The 20717-nt window shown below is 54.3% G+C and overlaps 2 protein-coding genes across 4 annotated transcripts in view; both read right to left on the bottom strand.

Moving 5' to 3' along the window:
* The window catches only part of SLC25A42 (solute carrier family 25 member 42), a 23774-nt gene extending 19180 nt beyond the window's left edge, over positions 1–4594 (bottom strand). Inside the window, exon 1 of one of the 2 annotated variants that reach the window (XM_027084788.1) lies at positions 4223–4594. In XM_027084788.1, the coding sequence (XP_026940589.1) occupies positions 4223–4545 (323 nt within the window). In that variant the 5' untranslated portion in view covers positions 4546–4594. The remainder of the gene's footprint in view (positions 1–4222) is intronic. The other variant, XM_027084789.1, reaches the window with a different exon arrangement.
* Positions 4595–9522: 4928 nt separating this feature from the next.
* Positions 9523–20717, bottom strand: part of ARMC6 (armadillo repeat containing 6) — a 14580-nt gene continuing 3385 nt past the window's right edge. The window contains exons 2-8 of one of the 2 annotated variants that reach the window (XM_027084791.1): positions 19500–19669; positions 18258–18340; positions 14673–15246; positions 12809–12954; positions 11999–12130; positions 11487–11624; positions 9523–10300 (exon numbers count right to left, since the gene is read on the bottom strand). In XM_027084791.1, coding sequence (XP_026940592.1) covers positions 10088–10300; positions 11487–11624; positions 11999–12130; positions 12809–12954; positions 14673–15246; positions 18258–18340; positions 19500–19626 — 1413 coding nt within the window. In that variant the 5' untranslated portion in view covers positions 19627–19669 and the 3' untranslated portion in view covers positions 9523–10087. The remainder of the gene's footprint in view (positions 10301–11486; positions 11625–11998; positions 12131–12808; positions 12955–14672; positions 15247–18257; positions 18341–19499; positions 19670–20717) is intronic. The other variant, XM_027084792.1, reaches the window with a different exon arrangement.

The raw sequence follows: 20717 nt of genomic DNA, 5'->3' as shown, positions 1-20717 counted from the left end.
AAAAAAAAAAAAAAAAAAAAAAAAGATGAGATCATCTTGGATTTGGTGGACCCTAAATGCAATGATGGGTGTCCTTATAAGAGGTCTCACACACATAGGGAAGAAGCCCATGGGAAGATGGAGGCGGAGATGAGGGTGATGTGGCCAGCAAGCCAAGGAGCTCAAGGACTGCCTCCGGCAGCCACCAGAGATGGGGAAAGATTCCAGTAGGAACCAACCCTGCTGTCGTAGTCAGTTCTGGCTGCTGTGACAGAACACCACAGGCTGGGTGGCTTATAAACAACAGAAATACATTTCTCAGGGTTCCAGAGGCTGGGAAGTCTAAGGTCAAGGTGCCAGCAGCTTTGGTGTCTGTTCAGAATGCTCTTCCTGATTCACAGATGGTGGCCTCTCTGTGTCCTCACATAGCACAAGGAGCAAGGGGGTTCTCTTGGGCCTCCTTTATAAAGCCATTAATCCCATTCATGAGGGCTACACCCTCATAACCGAATCATCTCCCCAAACCCCACCTCCTAATACCATCACACTGGGGATTAAGTTTCAACATATGAATTTTAGGGGAGACGCAAGCATTGAGTCTATAGCACCGGCCGACACCTTGATTTTGGACTTCTGAACTCCACAACAGGGACAGAATAAACTTCTGCTGTTTTAAGCCACCCAGCCTGAGGTTATTTGTTATGGAAGCCCCAGGAAACTAATACAGCAAGAGTCTGAGACCAAGGCCCCCCAAGTGTGTACTGTCCCTTGGCTAGTGACCTGCCCATGACCCCGAGGTCACTGCACCTCTCTCTGGACCTCACAGGTTGCCCAGCTGGCAGAACTTCAACAGAAAACCTGGCTTCTCCTGATCTTTGTTGAGACCCTGGAACCCAAGCACTCAGCTGCAGCAAAAGGTATTCAGTGAAGAAAACAAATGTTGACAAGCATATTTTAAAAATAGCACAGGGACCAGGGAGGGGCCACTAAGGGAACATTCTACTTCTCAAACTGGGTGGTGGTTTCGTTATTCTTTCTACCGTCTTTCTTTTCATGCACACATTACATACTTGTATTATTAAGAAGTATTTCACACTTAAAATAAAAAATACAATGCATTTTAAAAAGAGCTGGCTTGCAAAACCCAAACAAGCTAATAGCTCTGATCATCTCAATATTCCTCTAATGTCTAATTGTCAAAATAGAAGAACCAAAAAACGGGATGACACATGGGAAAAGGCCTGCCCTCAGTCTGATGATGCCCTCCACCTGGCACCAATAGTGGGAAATCACTGACAACTCAAGAAAATCTCAAGACAACTTCTCAAATAGATTTAACATCTGACTTGTCTCAATCTCATCTGACACCTTCCTTCTTTTGCCGGATCCCGGTGCTTAAAAAAAAAACAAAAAACAGAGCAACAGCCAACTTCTCAGACCTCCCCTCCTGGGACTCCAGGTGACGCCTGCATCTCCTTCTCTAGAAGGACCACCTCCCCTCCACCCCAACCCCCAAGGTTTCCTTCAGAGCTTTGCAGAGGAGGGACTCAAATATTTCTTGGACTGAGCTTTAGACTCTGGAAGAGAAACAGAAATCTAATGTTTAATCACCACTCCCATGGGCCAGAACACCTCAGAGACAAGATAAGAAGACTGGAGAGAGCAGAACACTTGATAATAACCGTCCTGGCTGCTGGGGGAGGAAACAGGCATTCCAACTTCACAGCTGAGAGAATACTGATGACAGCACAGCCTCCACAGAGGAACATTAACCATTTAAATGGACATGCGCTTTGGCCTGGCCACTCCTAGGAAGTTGCTGCAGTTGGATGTTAAACTCCATGAAGACAGAGAGGTTTCCACGCGCGTCTGTGCACTGCTGGAGCCCCACACACGTTTACTACATATTTGCTCATGCAAAATTCTATCTATCCATTGCAGCTCGGTTTGTAAAAGCGAAACACCAGCAACGACTTAAACATCCATCAGTAAGGGACTTGTTTTAAAATCACTTACCCTTTTGGTAAAATTTGATACAAATTTACCAGTGGTTTAAAAGGGGTGGTGAGGGGGAATATGCACATCTTCCCCACAACCATAGACTACTGGAAGGGAACATTATCATACAGGAGAAACTATTAACAATGAGGGCCTCCAGAGGGGGATGGGGAACCAGCATGGGGAGACCTGCCTGTTTTTTACTGTTATGCCCTTTTGTACTGTTTGATTTTATTTATTTTTTTACCATGTACATCAATGATCTTGTCAAGGTTTATTCATATATTCGCACGTGTGTGTGTATATATATAATACATGCATGTACATACGTATATATAAAATGTGTGCATGTGTATATATGTACATATATATGCATATACATACACATACATACACACACATTTTAAATGACTCCTTTTGAATTTGGACAGAAAACCCCAATGGCTTCAGTTTCCACTGAAGCCGAAGGTGACAAGACCCTCCAGAACATTCCAGCACCATCTTTGCAGGGAGAGACAGGAGAGGGATAAGAAGTACTATGCAAGCGTTACAGGAAACGGCATGTTATTGCTTTTTTAACAGTAAAGCCACCAGCCTCTTTCCATACTGCACACTTGCAAATCACCCTCCAGGGAACTTGAAAAATTCCAGAAAAATCTTTATCCCCAGCACCATGCCAGGCTCCAGTTTTGCAGTTTGTGTCTAAGCGGCTGAAACATTAGCTCTCTCACTCTGAAGAGTGTTGCCTTACTCTCTCGGTTTATCAGCTTTAAGGCCCCAGGAGCTCTCCCGGGTCAGTGAGGGGCCTCAGTCTGTTAAGAGCTGGGCCAGAGGGTGGAAGCCCAGCAAACCCCACCACCCCAGGCGACCCTACCAGCTGGGCCTGCGGCACCCTAGGTGTTGAAGCCCAGCTGCCACAGGGCCCCCGTCTCCACAAGCCCCAGGGCTCTGAGACACGTGTTCAGAAAGCGACCAGGGGCCGCCCCTTCCAGCTCAGCCTTTCCGGACCCAGTCAAAGACAGGACTCCTGAGGAACAGCTGCAGGGAGGGTGGGGGTCTCCTCCCCTCCCCTCCCCTCCCCTCCCCTCCTCTCCCCTGCCAACCCCTCAGAGATAAACACAACAGATGGGCAAAAGTGGAGGAGGTCCGCAGAGAAGGGTCAGCAGCAATGCTCAGGAAGGCGTGGGCAATGCCACCCCAATTCAAATCGCTTTAGGTTTATTGCTGGTAAAATGGAGATAATTCCAGTTTTGTCTGGCCCATGGGATTATTCTAAGCCCGGAAATCACTTTATAGACTGAGATAAGTGAAAAGATAACATCTGGGTGCGCTTTTCCTTGGGGGTGGTGGTGGAGGTTGCAATGATCCTGAGATAGCAAGGCTTGGGTGAATGTTGGAAAACCTGGATTACGGAGGGGGCACAAACACAGGTGAATGTGGAAGAAAGTACGGGTGGGTGCACAGACTGGGGGTGTTCGAGTCAGAGGGGGTTGCCAGGGGTACTGGGCAGGCATGTGCATGTGTGGAGGGAGTACCTGAGGGCACTGACCCAGATTACTTAAGGTGGGGGGCAGTGAGAGGGGCCCAGACTTGGCTGTGAGAAAAGCCAGCGAGGGGATAGGAACAAGCACAGATGTGAGTGGGGAACGGTGAGTCTGGGGTCACAGGCTCAGGTGTTGGGTGTGGAGGTGCAGGCCCAGGTGTGGTGGCGCGGGGACCGGGTGTGTGTGTGTGAGGACGCCCTGTGGTGTGGGGCTGTCATCGTGGGGAAGTCTCAAGCGACGTGTCGGTGGGTGTTCATGAGCGGGGGCGCGGTGTCAGGTGTGTGAAGGGGAATATAAGTGCGGGCACAGAGTCAGGTGCGTGTAGGGGTGCAGAGTTAACTGTGCGGGGCGCCCGGGGGCGCGGCCCCAGGGGTGTGGGGGATGTCAGCGAGGCGGACAGTCTCGGGTGTATGAGGGGAGATGTCAAAGAGAAGGGATGTGGTGTCAGGTATGTGTGGGCTGACGGAGAGAGGCTCCGATCCGGCTGTGGGAGCCCCAAGGGGGCACCAGACTAGCGGTGTTGGGGGCGGGGGGGGGGGGAGGCTTTAACCTCTCCCAGTCCCCGCGATGCTGCTCTCACGCCCCGCCTCGTCCGCCCCCGCCCCGGGCCCATGACAGCAATGGGCCTCGCCCTAGGTCGGCCCGAGGGGCGCGGGCCCCCTCGACGCCTGCGCCGCCCCGCGCCCCGCGTGCCCCCTCACCGACTGGGACGTGTCGCTACCGCCGCTGCCGCCGCCGCCACCTCCAGCCGCCACAGCCCCGCCTCGCGCACCCTCCGCGCGCGCCGCGGGAGGGGTCCACGCCGTACTCCGATTGCCTGCGTGCTGGCCAACCATCTCTGGAGACAGCTGAGATTGGTAGACATGAAGCGGACGGGCAGCTCCTGAAGCCAATCATTGAGGAGAAGAGGCGGGGCTATCGGGAGACACAGTGGGTCCCCAGGGTGGTCCTGCTGGGCGCGAGGTGCTGGGAGGCTAGGGCCTGGAGGCGGGCGAAGATTGGAGCTTTGGAAGAAGACGGGCATCCCTGATGACCAATCGCTGCGGAGTAAGGGCGGGGCTCCGAAGAAGCTGGCGCTACTGGCGCAAGAGGAACGGAGGGCGTAGCCCGGAGGGCGACGGAGATTGGCTACGATGCGAAAGACGGGCAGGGCCAGCGGCCAATCGTAGGGGCTGTGCGCCCTGGCCAAGACTTGGAGCAAACGAGGTGCAGAGTTTGGCCGTGAGCGCGGTGGCCGGAGGTGGCCTCGGGGGTCACGTGCAGGGTCCCCTGAGGCTGTGGCGAAGTCAGACCCTCGGGCCACCCAACGCAGAAGCAGGACCTCCAACTTGGGCCCTGAGCTTGGCCATCACGGCTGAAGGACTCGTGGATAATTCTTCATCTCCTCACTACCCGCTGTTCCCCTGCAAATGATACGGAGAGGGCAGAGACTCGCTGGAGGTCACTCAGCTGCAGCTCCGGGTAGTGCGAAGACGTGGAAATAGGTGGAATCCTCCTCACGCACTTTGTGATTTTCTGGAAATGTTTGACTTCTCCGAGTTCAAGCTTTCTCCTCCACAGAATCAAATGACCTCCCTGTCGGAACCACCTCCCTGCTAAGCCTTTGGTGAATTAACCGAATCCTAACCACAAGCCCATGAGGTCAAAGAGACCACTGGCCCCACTCTACAGAAATCAGAGCACAGAGAGGTCAAGTTCCTTGCCCCTTGTCACACTGCAGTTCAGCAGGCCCAAAGTAGCCTGCTTTTTGGAAAAGGGGTAAGGCAGTGTCAGACCACAGCCACTGGGGCCCTGAGTGACTAGGGTTTGAATACTTGTCCAGCCACTGTCTGACTGCATAACCTTGAGCAAGGCAATTATGAGCCTCAGTTTCCTCACGGGACAATGATTCCTACACCTTCATCTTTCCTTTCTGGAGCTTCACCCCGGGAGAATTTATATTCCAGCCCTCACCTTGACCTTCTGGTGAAAGCCTTTGACCCTCTGCAGGTCACATCTGGCCTGTGAGCCCCAGCTTTTCTGTGAGGTGCGGGGTCATGGGATTCTTTGCAGATAGGGAGGCAGCTGCTGTCCAGTGCTAGGCTGTGTCATTGGCACCTCCCCCAAGCCTACCCTGTTCTCTGACTCACCAAGTGCTAGGGCAGAGAGGATTACATATGTTCCCAGATACTGGTTCTTATTTCCTCTAGGTGTGGGCTGGGGTTGGTGGAGATCAAGTTCAGAACCAGGGAATCCTGAGAGGGAGCAAGGCTGAGCTAGGCCCTAATAATGGCTCACATTTCAGGGCTGTGCAAGCCCCCTGCTAAGTGCATAATCTATAACTTCTCAAAGGGCCCCTGTGAGGAAACAATGGGGGGCTCACAAGTGGGAGTCACTAGCCTGGGGCTACCATCTGCCTCCTGATATTCCCAGGATATTCCCACCTGAGCCTCCTCTCAAATATCTCCCAACTTGGTTGGCTTCCCCGCAACTTCCAGGCCCTGGTCTCCATTCTGCCCTCTGGAGAAGAGGAGGAGCTGACTGCTGAACACCTACTGGGTGCCAGGTTTTTGCTGAGCCAGGCACTTCTCAAATACCATCTCATGACCTGACTTCCAGATAGGGGTGATGGTGCCCACTTTGCAGATGGGAAAACTGAGCTTCATGCAACCACTGTTTCTTGCTGGAAGGGCCTGGGGCTGGGTTTGAATCCCTGCTCTTCCTGACTAAGCTGGCCACAGGACCTTCAGCAAGTGACTCAAACTCCCCGCCTCAGTTTCTCCAAGTAGCTCCCAGGGTTGATGGGAGCATTAACGAAATGAATGGAAGCAAACCACAAACATGTTGGTCTACAGCAAGTGCTTGCTGAGTGTTGGTTGGATAAACTGTTCTTTTCGGGCCCTCTGTTTCCCTCTCTAAATAGCACCTGATGGAATGTAGACACAGACCAACTATGGGCGTGGTTTGCCACCCCAAGAGGGAGATACTTATACTGGAGGAGTCCCCACCTACAGCACCCACCTGCCAGGTCCTGTGAGGGAGGCAGTAAGCTCCTGGAAGGTCTCACAGTACCCCCAGGGACAGTGCCAACTGAGGCCAAGTGTCAGGCAGTGGCCCAGCATGGGCTGCCTCTCCTGATGGTGCCAGTGGCGCTGGCTGGGCTCTGGCTTCTGTTCACTCATCAGCAAGCTGGTGCTGGCCAACCTCCCTGCCACCTCCCAACAACGGCAGGCAGTGCCTCTTGGCATCAGCAACTGACACCCCCCACCATGGGCACCTCGGCTGTACCTGGCGAGGGTGCCCAGGGGATTCCAGCTTTTCCCTGGGCAGGACACTGACTCTCTGCACCGCCAGTTCCCGCTACTTCTCAGGAATCCCAGGAATCATCTGACACGACGGCCGTGAGCCAGGCCTGGGCACGGTGACAGGGCTTAATCAACCGAGGCTAGAGAGCCATTTGCCCAAGGTCATGTTAGCAACGCTGGCAACAGAGGAGGGGCATGGAGGCAGGCCGAGCCAGGTTCTCATCCCATATCGGCCCCTTGAATGCCGACGAGTCTGTTTCTCATCTGGAAAATGGGGTTCACAGGCCCTGCCTCTCAAATGTGTTCACAGTGAAAAAGCAACAGTGTTCCTTTCCCAGGATGCTGGGCCCTTCCCTGGCTGGAGGGACACATCCTTGACAGAGACGACAGTCAAGACTAACTGGTTCAAAGGCAGCCTCACTTAGCCTCCCAGAGGCTCAGAGAGGTCAGGCCCCTCCTTGAAAAGCACACAACAGTAGAGGCAGAACTGAATGTGCTGACCCCTCTCTTGTAGCCGTTTCCCCCTTAGCCCATGTTTCCGTGTCAAAAACAAGGACAGGACGGCAAGCACTCGAGTGCTCTGTGCCAGGCACCCCCTGAACCAGGCCTTGCTGTGGCCCTGTGCAGTGACACACTTAGCTCATTTCCAGGTGAGGAGGCAGAGGCTCACCTGAGGTGGCAGAGGAGGGCCTGGAACACAGGCCTGGCAGACCTCAGTGAAATGTGGGGTCTTCAGCTGGAGGCGGGGCCTCACCCAGCCCAGGGTTGTCCAAACAGGCCCTGACCCACACCCGCTGAAGACACCCTCAGGCAAGGTGGGGAGGACTGATAAGCAGGAGCCACCCCTCCTGGAAGAAGCCTGCAGCTGTAGGAAGGCTGGTTGAAAGCCCAGGGGAGGGGACTGCGGCTGCAGGGGCAGAGGTCTTCCCTCCAACCACCCTGCGTACCTATTACTTTATTCAGGTGTACATTCAAAAACATTTAGGGGAAACTGGAGCAGAGCGGGGACCCAGGAGCCGGCCCAAAGGGGGCCCCTGGGCGGGGGGGGGGGGGGCAGACAAAGGAGAAAAGCCCACAAGTGAGGTGACCTTAGATGGGGTCAGAGGTCAAGGACACAGTACAAGTGGTGATTGGCTGGGGGAGTGGGGGGGGAGTGGTGTGCCAGGGCAGGGGAACAATAGGGGATCTCTGCGAAGGCAATGTGTGATCTGGAACCTGGTGCCAGGGAGGAACTGGCCACGGGGAGGGCTGGGGAAGGATGCTCCATGCAGCGTACATGTGCAAAGGCCCTGAGGTGGGGAGGTTGGAGTGACTGGAACTGTGATTAAATGGGAGCATGGGGAAGATGCGGGTGGGAGGTGGGTAGGGCCTGGAGGACAGTTTGGTTTTACGGAGAGGGCAATGGGGAGCCACAGGCAGGTTGAGAGCAGAGCTAAGGCAGGAATTACAGGGCTGGCACCTCAGACTTCCCCAGAAATGGACCAGTAGCACCCCCCCACCCACCACGAGGCAGATGAAGAAACATGATGCTCACGGGGCCCGAGGACTGCTCCCAGGTCACAGGAATGACCTAAGGTCACATGGGCGGCCAACCTAGAAGTCAAATTGGGGCAGCCTGGAGCAGGTGTGGCTGAGTCCCCAGTGAGGAAGGTCAGGGCCGGGTGACGGGGTCAGAGGTTCTCATCAGCCCCACTGAGCTGGCAGCGCCCCCCTCCCCCCGATCCAGGGGTGGAGGAGGTCTGGACACCACAGGAAGGCGGGACCAGGGTGATGCTCTCCCCATAGCTATTCGCATGGGCCAATTTCCATAGAAACCAGAAGCCTTCTGGGCAAGGGCCTGAGCTGATGTCAAGGACTGAACTCAAGACATTCTTCAGCCTAGAGGAGGTGAATGACCAGTAGTGGGGTGGGGACTCCGAGAGGTGAGAGGAGCTCCTAATGTATGAGCTGGAGGTGTCAGGCATGGCGCCTGGAGCCCACCAGGGGGCCTGAGGCTGCCCTGACCCTGACTGGGCCACGCAGGATGCATGAGCTGCCAGGTGACCACAACATGACCCCGAGGATGAATGCAGAGAAGGAGAGCTGGGGTCTGCCAGGCACCGCTGCCTGGTGACCCCTCCAAGACACTTGGGGAGGGTGGGCACTGGGGGCAGCGACAGTGATGCCCACTTTACAGATGGGGAAACTGAGGCTCAGAGAGGAAAGCCAGGCTGCCCAAGCCAACCAGTGAGCGAGGACCTCAACGTGGCCAGGCGGGAGAGTGCAGGACGGTTCTCCTAGGGTGACTCGGGTGCTAAAGCTAGACGATCGGGTGTCTCCCATGTGCCCAGCTCTGCTCCAACACCCTTCGGAGGGGGCTCTATCCCCTCCCCTCTCCCTGCTTTACGGAGGAGCAAATCAAGGCTCAGAGAGGTTAGGTCACCAGCTCAAGGCCTCAGAGCTGGGTGGGGGCTAGACACTGAGCGCTCCAGCCCCCGAAAGTCAATGCACAGTGAGGAACAGCAACCTTGGCACCCCTGGACCCCAAGTCTGACAATGACCCCAGCAGCCCACCCCTCTGAGGGTGACAGTGAATCATACATCCCAGGCTGCTCTCAAAACCCCTTCACTTTCCTCAGTGAACCCATGACCTCCCCAAACATGCACCCCTCTCCCCTGTTCTTTGAGGCCACTGGCTGTGGCTCCCATGCTGCATGGTGCTACGGAAGAGACCCTTCCATTGATCAACCAACAGTCTTTTATTACCAGGCATCACTGGCTGGCCTGGGACACCAGGAGACAAACGAGCCTTGGTCCCTGCCCTCTGTTCAGCACAGCAAGGCATCTGTGATCCATTTTACAGGTGAGAGAAGCAGTAGCAGGGATGAGAACGGACTTGTAGGAACAGAAGTGGGATCCCTGCCCTGCTATGAGATTGGCCAGTATGGTTTCCAAGTTTCAGACAGACCTCTGGCCCTAAGCAATGCTGAGGGGGCGCTTCTACTAGCAAAGGGCAGTGGGGTTGGGTGGCACAGGACAGATGAAGCCGATGCTGTCAGCCAGTGAGCGGAACAGCATGCAGGGAGGCCGGGACCCAGGGGCTGCCTTCTGCTGTGTAGGCACCTCACTAATGCTCCCTTCCCACCCCCTGGCCAATGCTTGGTACCCATCAGAAAACACCTCCTGTTAATGGGGGAGGAATCTGGAGGCAGAGTAGCAGGACATGCTTCCTGCCCCCACCCTCTCCCCAGCTGTTCCTGAGTCACACGACTCACCCAGTCACAGCTCACACTGAGCCTGGGGTCATGGTGCCAGGTTACCCTTCTGGCCAGTCCACAGCTCTTGGAGCTCGACGTGGCAGCCCAGGTCCCTCAGGGCGGCCTTGGCCACGTCCTCACAGTCGCGATGGGTGGCACGGGCCCGCGAGATGAGTGCCTCAGCCCCCAGGTCCAGAATGGGCTGTGAGAAGGTCTGGCTTCGGGCCACCAGGTTTCGGATCAGCATGCAGGCCTGTTTCTAGAAGGGAAAGCAGAAGGTGAGTGGCTGTGAGCCAGCAGGTGGGAGCCGGGGGTGGGGTCCACTCTGACCTCGGAGTCCTCATCATAAGACAACATGGCTGTAGCCAACATTCAGCAGGTGCCTACGCTATGATTCATCAGGCTAGACTTATGCCTCCACTTCATCCTCTTGGCAGCCCTGGAGGCAAGGCTAATCACCCCAGCTCCCAGGTGAGGAGACTAAAGCTCAGGGTAGCCAAGTGCTTGGCAGGTGGGGCTGGTCCCTGAGGTGTGAGACCCAAAGTCTCAGAGCAACATCCCCTGATGCTGGCAAGAGCCTGGCCGGGCGGCAGGGGAGGAGGGCAGGGAAACAGTGGGAAAAGTGGGGTTGTGTACAGGGTCCATCTGTCAATTATATTGTTATTCATTCAGTCGGCATTTGTACTCTGTGTCTCTGCCGGGGGTGGGTGCTGAGAAGCACCCCAACATGGCATCCACCACCAGTGGGAGAGCAGGTGAGAAGCAGGTGAGGTGTGAGGGCCCGCCCAGCCGGGGTGGTCAGGAGCGGACAAGGTGATGGGCCAGCCAAGGGCACAGCATCCTGGAGGAGGGAGCAAAGGTCCCCAGTGGGACCAAGCCCGGTGTGTCTCAGGACCAAGATGGAGGCCCCTGTGCTGGGAGGGTATGAAAGGTAGGAGGCAGGGAGCGCCCTGGGGGCTGCTGCAGGGAGGAGTGTGGGTTTCTGGCAGGGCTGTGCATTGCCTTGTCTACACTTCACCTCTGCTGACCCCCCAGCAAGGCGTGGACAGTGGCCCCACATGCAAAAACACAAAGCAGCAGCCTAAGGTGGGGCAGGGAACCTTTCCCAAACCCCAGCAGATCCCCAGCTGCTGGTTCCCCCAACTCCTCCTCCTCCTCAGATTCCTCTAAAGAGGCTGTTAGGAAAGGAAAAGAGCAAATGCAAGAAGAGCAAAGAAGACAGCAGCGGGCAGAATTCAGCACATTTCTGGAGGGTGGTTAAGTAGATGCAGGACATCAGGGGCTGAGAAGGAAGGAGACCCTGGAGTCTTGGGTCATGATGGGGGTGGGACAGGGACAAAGAGGACCTGCACCCTCCCCCTCCCGCCCCCAGCAATGTGCACGCTGGCCCCTTGCCCCACCTGCCCACCAGGCTCCCGTCCCCTCCTCCTGTCCCCCACGCTTACCTGCACGCCAACCTCCTGCGGGTGTGCCTTCATGGCCTGCAGTGCAGCCAGGGCCCCGCCGCCCTCCACGATGACCCGGCTGTTCTCTGGCTTGCGCAGTGCCAGGACACACAGGGCCGCGCAGCTCTGCTCACACACCTGCGGGGTGGGTCACGGGGATGGCTGAGAGGAGGCAGACAGACCCCCACTGTCACCAGCTCCCCAGGTGAGTGCCCTGCAACCTCACCTGGACAGACCGCTGTCAGTCCACGTGTGTACTGGACCAGAAGTAACAGAAACGACAGCAGGTGCATCAACCAAGCTCTCAGGGGTGACGGCCTCACCCCAGGCCCCTAGCTCGCCCCACCCTGGCCCTCACTCACGCTGCCCCCAGCCTCTTGCTCGCTGACCTCACCCTAGGCCTGGCCCTGCTTCGGGAGATGGGAAAGACCATTATGTAGATACAGATACTGATCTGGGACTCCAGCCATGCAACCCCACCTTGTGTGTCCCCCCTGCCCTGGGGTGGGTACCTGGGGACTGGCCAGGTGCCGGGTCATGGCAGACACAATGGTCTCTGTCCCGCCAGCACGGACAATGGCATCCTTCACATCATCGTTGCCTGCGATAGCCCTCAGGGCGCTCAGCACTTGCTTCACAAGGTCCTGAAGAGAGGGCAATGCATGGGTCACGCCCGGCCACACCCCTCTCCTGAGAGGCACCCAGGCATTAACTGCTTGGTTGCTGGATTGTGGGAGGGGGTCTCGAGGGAGTGTCTGGGGCTGTTTCAATGTCTGCTGTCTGAACACAGGTGGGGCCACCCCGGGGTGTGCAGCTGGCATGGAAGAGCAGGGTTATTCATCACTTGCTGTGTAGAGAAGGCAGGGGAGGCTCGGGGAAGCGGACCCTGTGGTTCAGGCCACCTGCATCCAGGTGAGGCGTCTGGATGATTTCAACCCCCCCCAAAACACACACAGAGGGGCGTGTGGCTGGCTCAGGCCAGCGAGCAGAGCACGGGTGGCCTCACTGCAGCATCACACACCAGAGCTGGGGTCTGGACCAGCCCCCCCACCACTAAAGGACAGTGAGAGAGAGTGGGTGGGTTTGTTTTCCCCCTAAATTTGAGGTCCTTCTCATGGGTCATGAGAAGTGAAAACTGATCTTTGGATCTGGGCTCAGCAGACAGGGCCAGAGTGTTCTGACTCAAGCCTGGCTGGCTGATCGAGGCCTAGAGGGGCAGAGTTCACTGGGAGGCCCGGAGCATTCCCCAGGTGTCGGGAGAAATGACAGAGTGAAACTCAGGCAAGAGGACTTCACACCCTAAGACAGCTCTGGACGCCCACCTGGTGGTCATTGCAGTTGGCCAACAGGGCCACCAGGACGTTGAGGCCCCCGAGGTCGACGACCTCCTGGCAGAACTCATTGCGGACAGCCAGGCGGGACAGGGTGCTGCAGAGATCACTCAGGATGCTGGGGTTGTCGGGGAATGCTGCAGACGGAGGAGGAGGAAACGCTGGGGTGAGGAGAGAGAAAACCAGCCCACGCTCCGAGCCAGTAGTCCTGGGAGGAATCCCGAATCCCGCTCCACCAGCGAAGCCTGGCCCCTCTGCCTGGCCGGGCGGCCGCCAGTACCAGGAGGGCCCCAGGGACCACAAGGTGCGGGGGTGGGGGCAGGGTGCTGCCTGGGCCTGCAGTGCCCCCTGCTGGCTTCCAGGGAAGACACAGGACTGTGCCCCAGATAAATTCCAGACCAACTGATGATCTCGGCTAAAAAAAGAAAACCATAATAGTGCTATAATAAGACATCCGAGACTATTTTTATGATCTTGGGTAGGGAGCGACCTTTCTAACTGCAACAGGACACCTAGAAGCTGCAGAGGGACATATGGATAGAGTTGACCTGAGCAAAATTAAACACAGATGCTGAAGACAAAGCTCAGAGGCACCAGGGAGGAGAGGCATGACTGAGAATGATGGGGGGAGGAGAGTTAGGGAGTTAGCAGGGGGGCACAGAGGGCCATAATGACACAGAGCTCAGTGATGGTCATTTACAGGGCCCCCTGGCCAGGACACAGTCCCCAGTGACTCCATGAATACTAATCCAGGTGTGCCGTGGAGGCATTCTCTAGATGTGGTACATCCACGGCCAACTGACTTCAAGGGAATGACCCTTGACGGTCTGCGTGGGCCTCATCTAATCAGCCAAAGACCTTAAGAGGGAAACTGAGGTCTCCCTGAAGAGGAAGAAGCTCACTGGCAGAGTACAGTGTTGGTTCCTGCCCAAGCCTCCGGCCCGCCTCACAAATTTCAGATTCAAAAGCCCCACGACCACATGAACCAATTCCCCGCAACAAATCTCTCTCTCTCTCTCTCTCTATATATATACACGTATATATGTATACATATATATACAAAAATACACACACACACACACCCTACTGGTTCTGTCTCTGTGGTAGCACTCTCACTGATAGGAGCTCCTGCAAATAAACAAGGAAGATGCAAAGTACCCCTTGGAAAAGCAGCCCAATTTTGCAGCTGGTTTTCACCCTCTCTGGAGGTGTGAAGGGGAGAATGAGGCAGGCCCCAGTCCCCCACAGACAGGGCCAGAGTCGCACACACAGGCCTAGTGAGACAGCCAGAGCCACAGGACAGGCTGGAAAGGGGAACTCATTCTTCTAGCACCTTCTGTGCACCAGACCCCAGTCAGGCCTTTTCCAGTGGGTGCAGTGGACAGAGGTCAGGGGCTTTGGTGCCCAAACGTCAGTGTTGTGACCTCCCTTGGCTGCCTCATCAGGGTCACCCCAGAGTCAGGCACATGGACATGCACAAGAATGGGCGGCCAAGTATGGACCAAAGTGTAAACCTCCGCCTGGGAGCGGCCACAGTGAGTGCCAGCAACACTCCCCCATCTTCGGGAAACAACGCTTATATTTCCCTTTGAGGAGCCCTCTTTTCCACTCTCAGTCTGTGTTGCTGGACAGAGCCAAGCCCCCTCCCCAAATGGTTTAGGGATGAGCATGGGATGTGGTGTGGGCCAGTGAGTGCTGGCTTGGAACTCTCCTGGAGCAACTAGGAGTAAGGACACTGTTATGCTAGGGCTGCCATGCAGGTGGGACCAAGCTGACAAATACAAGAGTTGCCCAGAGCCAGCCAGACCTGAAGCAGTCCTAAACCCTCACTCACTCTTGCCACACCTGCTCCTACCTTTGGCGGCCTCAATGAGCACCTTCAAGCCTCCACTCTCCTGCACGATCATCTTGGCATGGTCATGGGCACGGCCGAAGGGCACACGAATGTCATCATCAAAGGTCATGATGCGTAGGGCCCAGCAGGCCTCCCTGACCACGTCGGCGCAGCGGCTGTGCCGGGCAATGGCACCAGTCAGCAGGGGTAGCACACCGGCCTTTACCAGGCTCTGCCGGTTCTGCTCGTGCTTCAGGCAGGCGTGGCGCACACAGCGGATCCCCGAGCAGGTCACATTGGCCGAGTCAGCATTCCGGGCCAGTGTGGCCACCAGGAGCTGCAGGCCCTGCGTGTCCAAGAGGTCGGGCTGGCCATCAGTCAGGGCTGACAGGGCATTGAGGGCCTGGAGCAGGAGACCCTGGTCACCTGCTGCGGCCAACTTCCAGGTGGCGAGGAGGATGGGGTAGGCCCCCTTCTCGGCTGCCAAGAAGCGGCAGGCCTTTTGCTGCTTGCACTGCTCGCAAAAGCGGGCGAGGTGCGCTGACACCTCCTGGGGGTGAGAGCGGGCCATGGACTCCTGCAGGTCATCCAGGGCCTAAGGGACATGGGAGAAACCTCAGTGTCAGCTCAGTCCAAAGACGGTCACAGCGACAGTGCTGCACCCCTGTGGGATTCCCTTGTGTGGGATCTGGGCCTTGGTGGAAGTTCTGTGGGGCTAGTTCCAGCTGTGTGGGGCAGCTTCCACACCTGTGCTTTTATTGATTTATTTTTTTAATATTTATTTATTTGGCTGTGCTGGGTCTTAGTTGCGGCATGCAGGATCTTATAGTTGCAGCATGTGGGATCTTTAGTTCCGGCATGCGAACTCTTAGTTGTGGCATGTGAGATCTAGTTCCCTGACCAGGGATTGAACCCGGGCCCCCCCGCATTGGGAGCATGGAGTCTTAGCCCCTGGACCACCAGGGAAGTTCCCACTGAGCTTGAGAGGCCATGGAGGGAGGGAGGGAGAGGGAGAGAGAAAGAGAGAGGCCCTGCCATCTCAGTGTCCCTGACAAGGAGCCACACACATGAGTACAGACATTAAACATTCTAGCTCTAGCTGCCATTGCATGAGAGGCCCCCAAGTGAGACCAGCGGACGAAACATCCAACTGAGATCAGTCAATCCAGCAAAATCATCAAAAACAATAAAATGGCTATTGTTTTGGGTTGTTTGTTGTTTTTCGGCCATGCCACGTGGCTTGCAGAATCCTAGTTCCCCGACCAGAGATCGAACCCGGGCCCACAGAAGTGAAAGCACGGAGTCCTAACCACTGGACTGCCAGGGAATTCCCCTTGGGTTGTTCGTTATACAGTCATAACTAACTGACATACCCACCAATGGTTAGCTCTCTAAGGAAGGTGAAAGCCACCCTTACCAGTCCTGCCCATATCATATACCTCCTGTTCATCTCTCTCATTCACTCCACAAATATTTACTGAGTACCTGCCAAATGAAACCATGCTGTACACACGGTTGGTTTACCCATGTTCAACTCTAAGCCCTTGGGGAAAAAGCTTATAATGAGAGAAGACAATTTGAATAGGGCACACAAGTCTAGTGGCCACTCAATGCCATGACCTGAGGACCTGTCTCAGCTTGAGCCCAAGATGAACCCATGCCCCTGGAGCTTATGACATCATTTGCATCCAGCCCTGGTGAGGGTGGGTCTACAGATACCATCAGCCCGAAGTGCTTTGATTTGGCCTCGACTGCCATGAAAGTCAAGAATGCCTGTCAGCCAACCCTCGCTGAGCTCTGATTTGTGGACTTAACTAAACATATGTTATGATGAAACAGAATATTAAGAAATAGATTAGGGCTTCCTTAGTGGCGCAGTGGTTGAGAGTCCGCCTGCCGATGCAGGGGACACGGGTTCACGCCCCAGTCCGGGAAGATCCCACATGCTGCGGAGTGGCTGGGCCCGTGAGCCACGGCCGCTGAGCCTGCGCGTCCGGAGCCTGTGCTCCGCAACGGGAGAGGCCACAACAGTGAGAGGCCCGCATACCGCAAAAAAAAAAAAAGAAATAGGTTAATTGGCCCAACATTGTAAATCAAATCTACTTCAATAAAAACGAAAATTTTTTAAAAGGTGAAAGAAATAGGTTAAAACCTATTTGTGTGTGTGACTTGAATAGACATTTCTTCAGAGAAGATACACAAATGGCCACTAAGCACATGAAAAGATGTTCAACATCACATCATTAGGGAAATGCAAATCAAAACCACAATGAGACACCATCACGCCCATTAAGGTGGCTACTATGAAAAGAAAAACAAACAGAAAATAACAAGTGTTGGTGAGGATGTGGAGAAACTGGAACCCTGTGCACTATTGGTGGGAATATAAAATGGTGCAGCTGCTGTGGAAAGCAGTATGGTGGTTCCTCAAAAAATTAAACCAAGAGATCCAGCAATTCCACTTCTGGGTATATACCTAAAAGAATTGAAAGGCAGAAAGGCAAAAGGCAGAAACAACTCCAGTGTCCATCAATGGACGAATGGATAAACAAAATGTGGTGTAGCCATACAATGGAATATTATTCAACCATACAAAGGAACACTATTCAACCACAAATACTACAACACGGATGAACGTTGAGGACATCATGCTAAGTGAAATAAGCCAGTTCCAAAAGGACAGATACTGTATGATTTCCCTTAGGTTCACATCCACGGCTGTCTCCCCCTCCTGCTTTTTTTTTGGGGTGGGGGGGAGGTGGTCCATGCTGTGTGGCTTGTGGGATCATTTCTTCTCTTTGGATCTCAATTTTCCCATCCTTTAAATGAGGATGATAACCCTACCCTCACAGATGTCTTTGGATGAATAACTGAAACGGCATGAGGAAAGCACTTGGCACAGAACTGAGTCCACAGCCGGTTCTCAATGAACACTAGAAGCTTCTGCTGTTTTACCAACAGTTTACCAGTTTGATGGATGACCTTAAATAAAGGACTTAACCTCTGTGAGCTGTACTTTCCTTGTTTGGGTCACTGGAGAGCAAGGGCAGGCTCTGGGCCTCCGTTTCCCCAACAGGAAGCCAGAGATGACACCACCGACCTTGCAGGCCAGTTTGAGTGCTAAGGGGATGGGCTGTAATGTGCCAGTAAAGAGTCGGTGCTCAGTAAGTGACAGCCTTACTATGATTGCACTCTCTTTTCCTGGGATTCCTGTCCAATTTTCTGAGCAAATTCAGTGGTTGGGAGGCAGAGAGAGGCTCCTCCAGGGGGCCGTCTACCCCAAGGCTCCCAATACCAAGACAAACATGAATGCTGTCTGCCCCTTATGTCTGGAGTGCTACCCACTCCCCGTCCACTCTAACAGCTCCAATCCCAGAATGTGGCACGTGGGTGGGTGGACAGATCACAGTGGTCCCTGAGAGGCCCTCTGACGTGGACTCAAGGAGCCCTGGCTGCACACTCAGGCTTGCCTGTGCTTGCTGAGTAGGCTCTGACCTTCTGAATCTGTGTCTGCCATCTGGGAACCAGGGAAAGGGTGCCCCCGACAGAGTTATGAGGTGATGCAGGACCATGCGTGTAAGGCCCACGTGGGCTGCCCTCTCCTACCTGCAGGATGTCATGTGTGGGCTCCTGGGGTCCATCCGCAGAGACTTTCGGCGTCGTCTTTACAATGTTGCCCAGATCAACCCCTGAGGGGGATGGGGAAGTCAGGAAACAAGCGACAGCCATCATCCCCATGGGCCTGCTGGAGTCACACTTCATGTCCCTTCAGCTGGGACCACCCTACTCTGGAGGCCTTCAGGGATCTGCCCAGCTCCCCACCCCACTCCCTCCCTGCCTGGGCAGGGCCCAGCAGCCACGCCCACACGGTGGTGTAGGGTGTGGGGGTCTTTGTACCTTGGCCCCAGCCAATGGGAGCAGAGGAGTAGTGAAGCTACACACCAGCACCACAGTGAGGGACACACTCTGTCTGGTGGGCTGAGAAGGGAGGGTAACCCATGGCCTTCTCCCTTGGGGCTCCCATTGTTCTTCACCCTGGCTGCATCCCCAGCCTCATTTGCCCCCCCCAAAGGAAGCCCCCACTGTGCAGAACCTGTCTAGGTGCCCCACCAGCCCCTGTCCAGTGTCTATACACTACTCTGTGCCCGGGACACCAGCTTCTGACGTCGAACGCTGGATCCCCAGTCTCCCTTGCCCTCTGGCGTCTGACTGGGTTTGGCCAATGGGAAGCCGGACTCAAGATCAGGGGCAGGAGGAGTGGGAGGGCAGGGTGTTCATCCCCAGCGTCCTGCCTCTGCCTCTATCAGACGACTCTCATCCCTTGCCTTGGCCTGTCATGGGAAGGGGGAGGTCCCTGCTGTGGCTAGCAGGGTCTAACCCTGCCCACATTATTGCAAAGAGCTCCCTCTTAACCACTCTCTTCCACGGCCTGGCTGGAGCATGTCACCTGTTTCCAGAGGCTGGTGACCAACACCCCTTCTGCCTCCATGAACTCAAGCTGGGGTGCAGGTGGGGCAGGGAGACAGGTGGCCCTTTTTCTCGGGAGGTGGTCAAGAAAAGTCTCTTCAAGGAAGCGACAGTTAAAATGAGACCCACCTTGAAGGACCCAGCCCTGCAGATGTCAGGGTAAGGTCCAGGCAAGTAGAGGGTGGGCTCCAGCGAGGTGGGAGAGGGTGGCCAGCATGCCTGGGGCAGAGTGTAGACAGAAGATAGTGCCCAGGGCTGTCATTGCCAGGAGGGATGTGGTCATGGCAGGATACCACTCTTTTCACATTAAGAGCCATAGACTGGAGGCGACTCTTGGGCAAACAGCCAGACCAGCGCTGAGACCGAGCCACACCGCCCTACCTTGTGATTCAAACTGCTCCACGGCCTCTTTCACTGCCTCCTCTGGCCCCAGCTCAAACTCCTCGATGTTCTCGCGAACGGCTGCATCAAAGGTCTCCTGGGTGATGTGCTTGGAGGCCATCTTCATCTCCTCTGTGTGGGGTCAAGGGCACCCAGTAGTTGCTCCCAAGCTGAGAAGGTGAGACGTAAGCATCAAGGGTCAGAGGGCAAATGAGAACCTGGCTACCACTTAGGGAGCATCTACCAAGGGGCCAGAGCCTATAACCACCCTGGAAAAATTCTTACAACCTGAGTCACAGGAAAGGGTGATCTCCCAACATCCACAGAATATCTAAAAGTACAGACAAGGGCAGGTAGTTCAGTATATTTTATCTAAAAAATGGGAAATGTTAACATAATGTATGTCCTTATAGTAAAAAGTAGTAACAGTAAAATAAATATAAAATATCTTAATAATATTATATTGTATGTTGTATGATTATAATATACTATAATATTACAATACAAACAATATTATTCACATATTACTCTATTATATAGTTATGTACTTCAAATGTACTTATCTAATGAAATATGTTATGATAGCACACCATTGCACTAATAAAATATAAAATAAAAAATGATATTAAATACTTATTTAATTAAATAATAACAATAAGGGCAGTCCATCTGCTGATGCAGGGGACACGGGTTCGTGCCCCGGTCCGGGAGGATCCCACACGCCGTGGAGCGGCTGGGCCTGTGAGCCATGGCGGCTGAGCCTGCGCGTCCAGAGCCTGTGCTCCGCAACGGGAGAGGCCACAGTGGTGAGAGGCCCGCGTACCGCAAAAAAAAAAAAAAAAAAAAAATAACAATAAGTAATGTTTATTACTGTTACTATAAATATTTATTATTACTAAATAATAATAAATAAAAAGAAAAGTAAATCAAAAGCTAATAGAAATAGTTACCTGTAAGGGGAGGTAGAGAAAAGGATGGTGAGAGCAGGAATAGAAGCTGCATTATTCTCTCTTAACATACCTTGTTTTACAGGTTTGAATTTGGAACTCAACTAAATGCTTTATGTGATTAGGAAAAGAAATACGCCAAAATAACCAAAATAAAAATAAAAGCAATCCCTAAAAATCAAGAGCAAAATGAAAGTCATGAACCTAACAGTATTTCTATGTGGATCAGATCATTTCATGCAATTTTTTTTTTTTTTTTTTTTTTTTTTTT

The sequence above is a fragment of the Aethalodelphis obliquidens genome, unplaced genomic scaffold (assembly GCF_003676395.1).
Source record: "Aethalodelphis obliquidens isolate GAN/ISIS:26980383/991018 unplaced genomic scaffold, ASM367639v1 scaffold53, whole genome shotgun sequence".
NCBI classification, from domain to species: Eukaryota; Metazoa; Chordata; class Mammalia; order Artiodactyla; family Delphinidae; genus Aethalodelphis; species Aethalodelphis obliquidens.
This window is presented reverse-complemented; position numbering and strand designations above follow the sequence as displayed.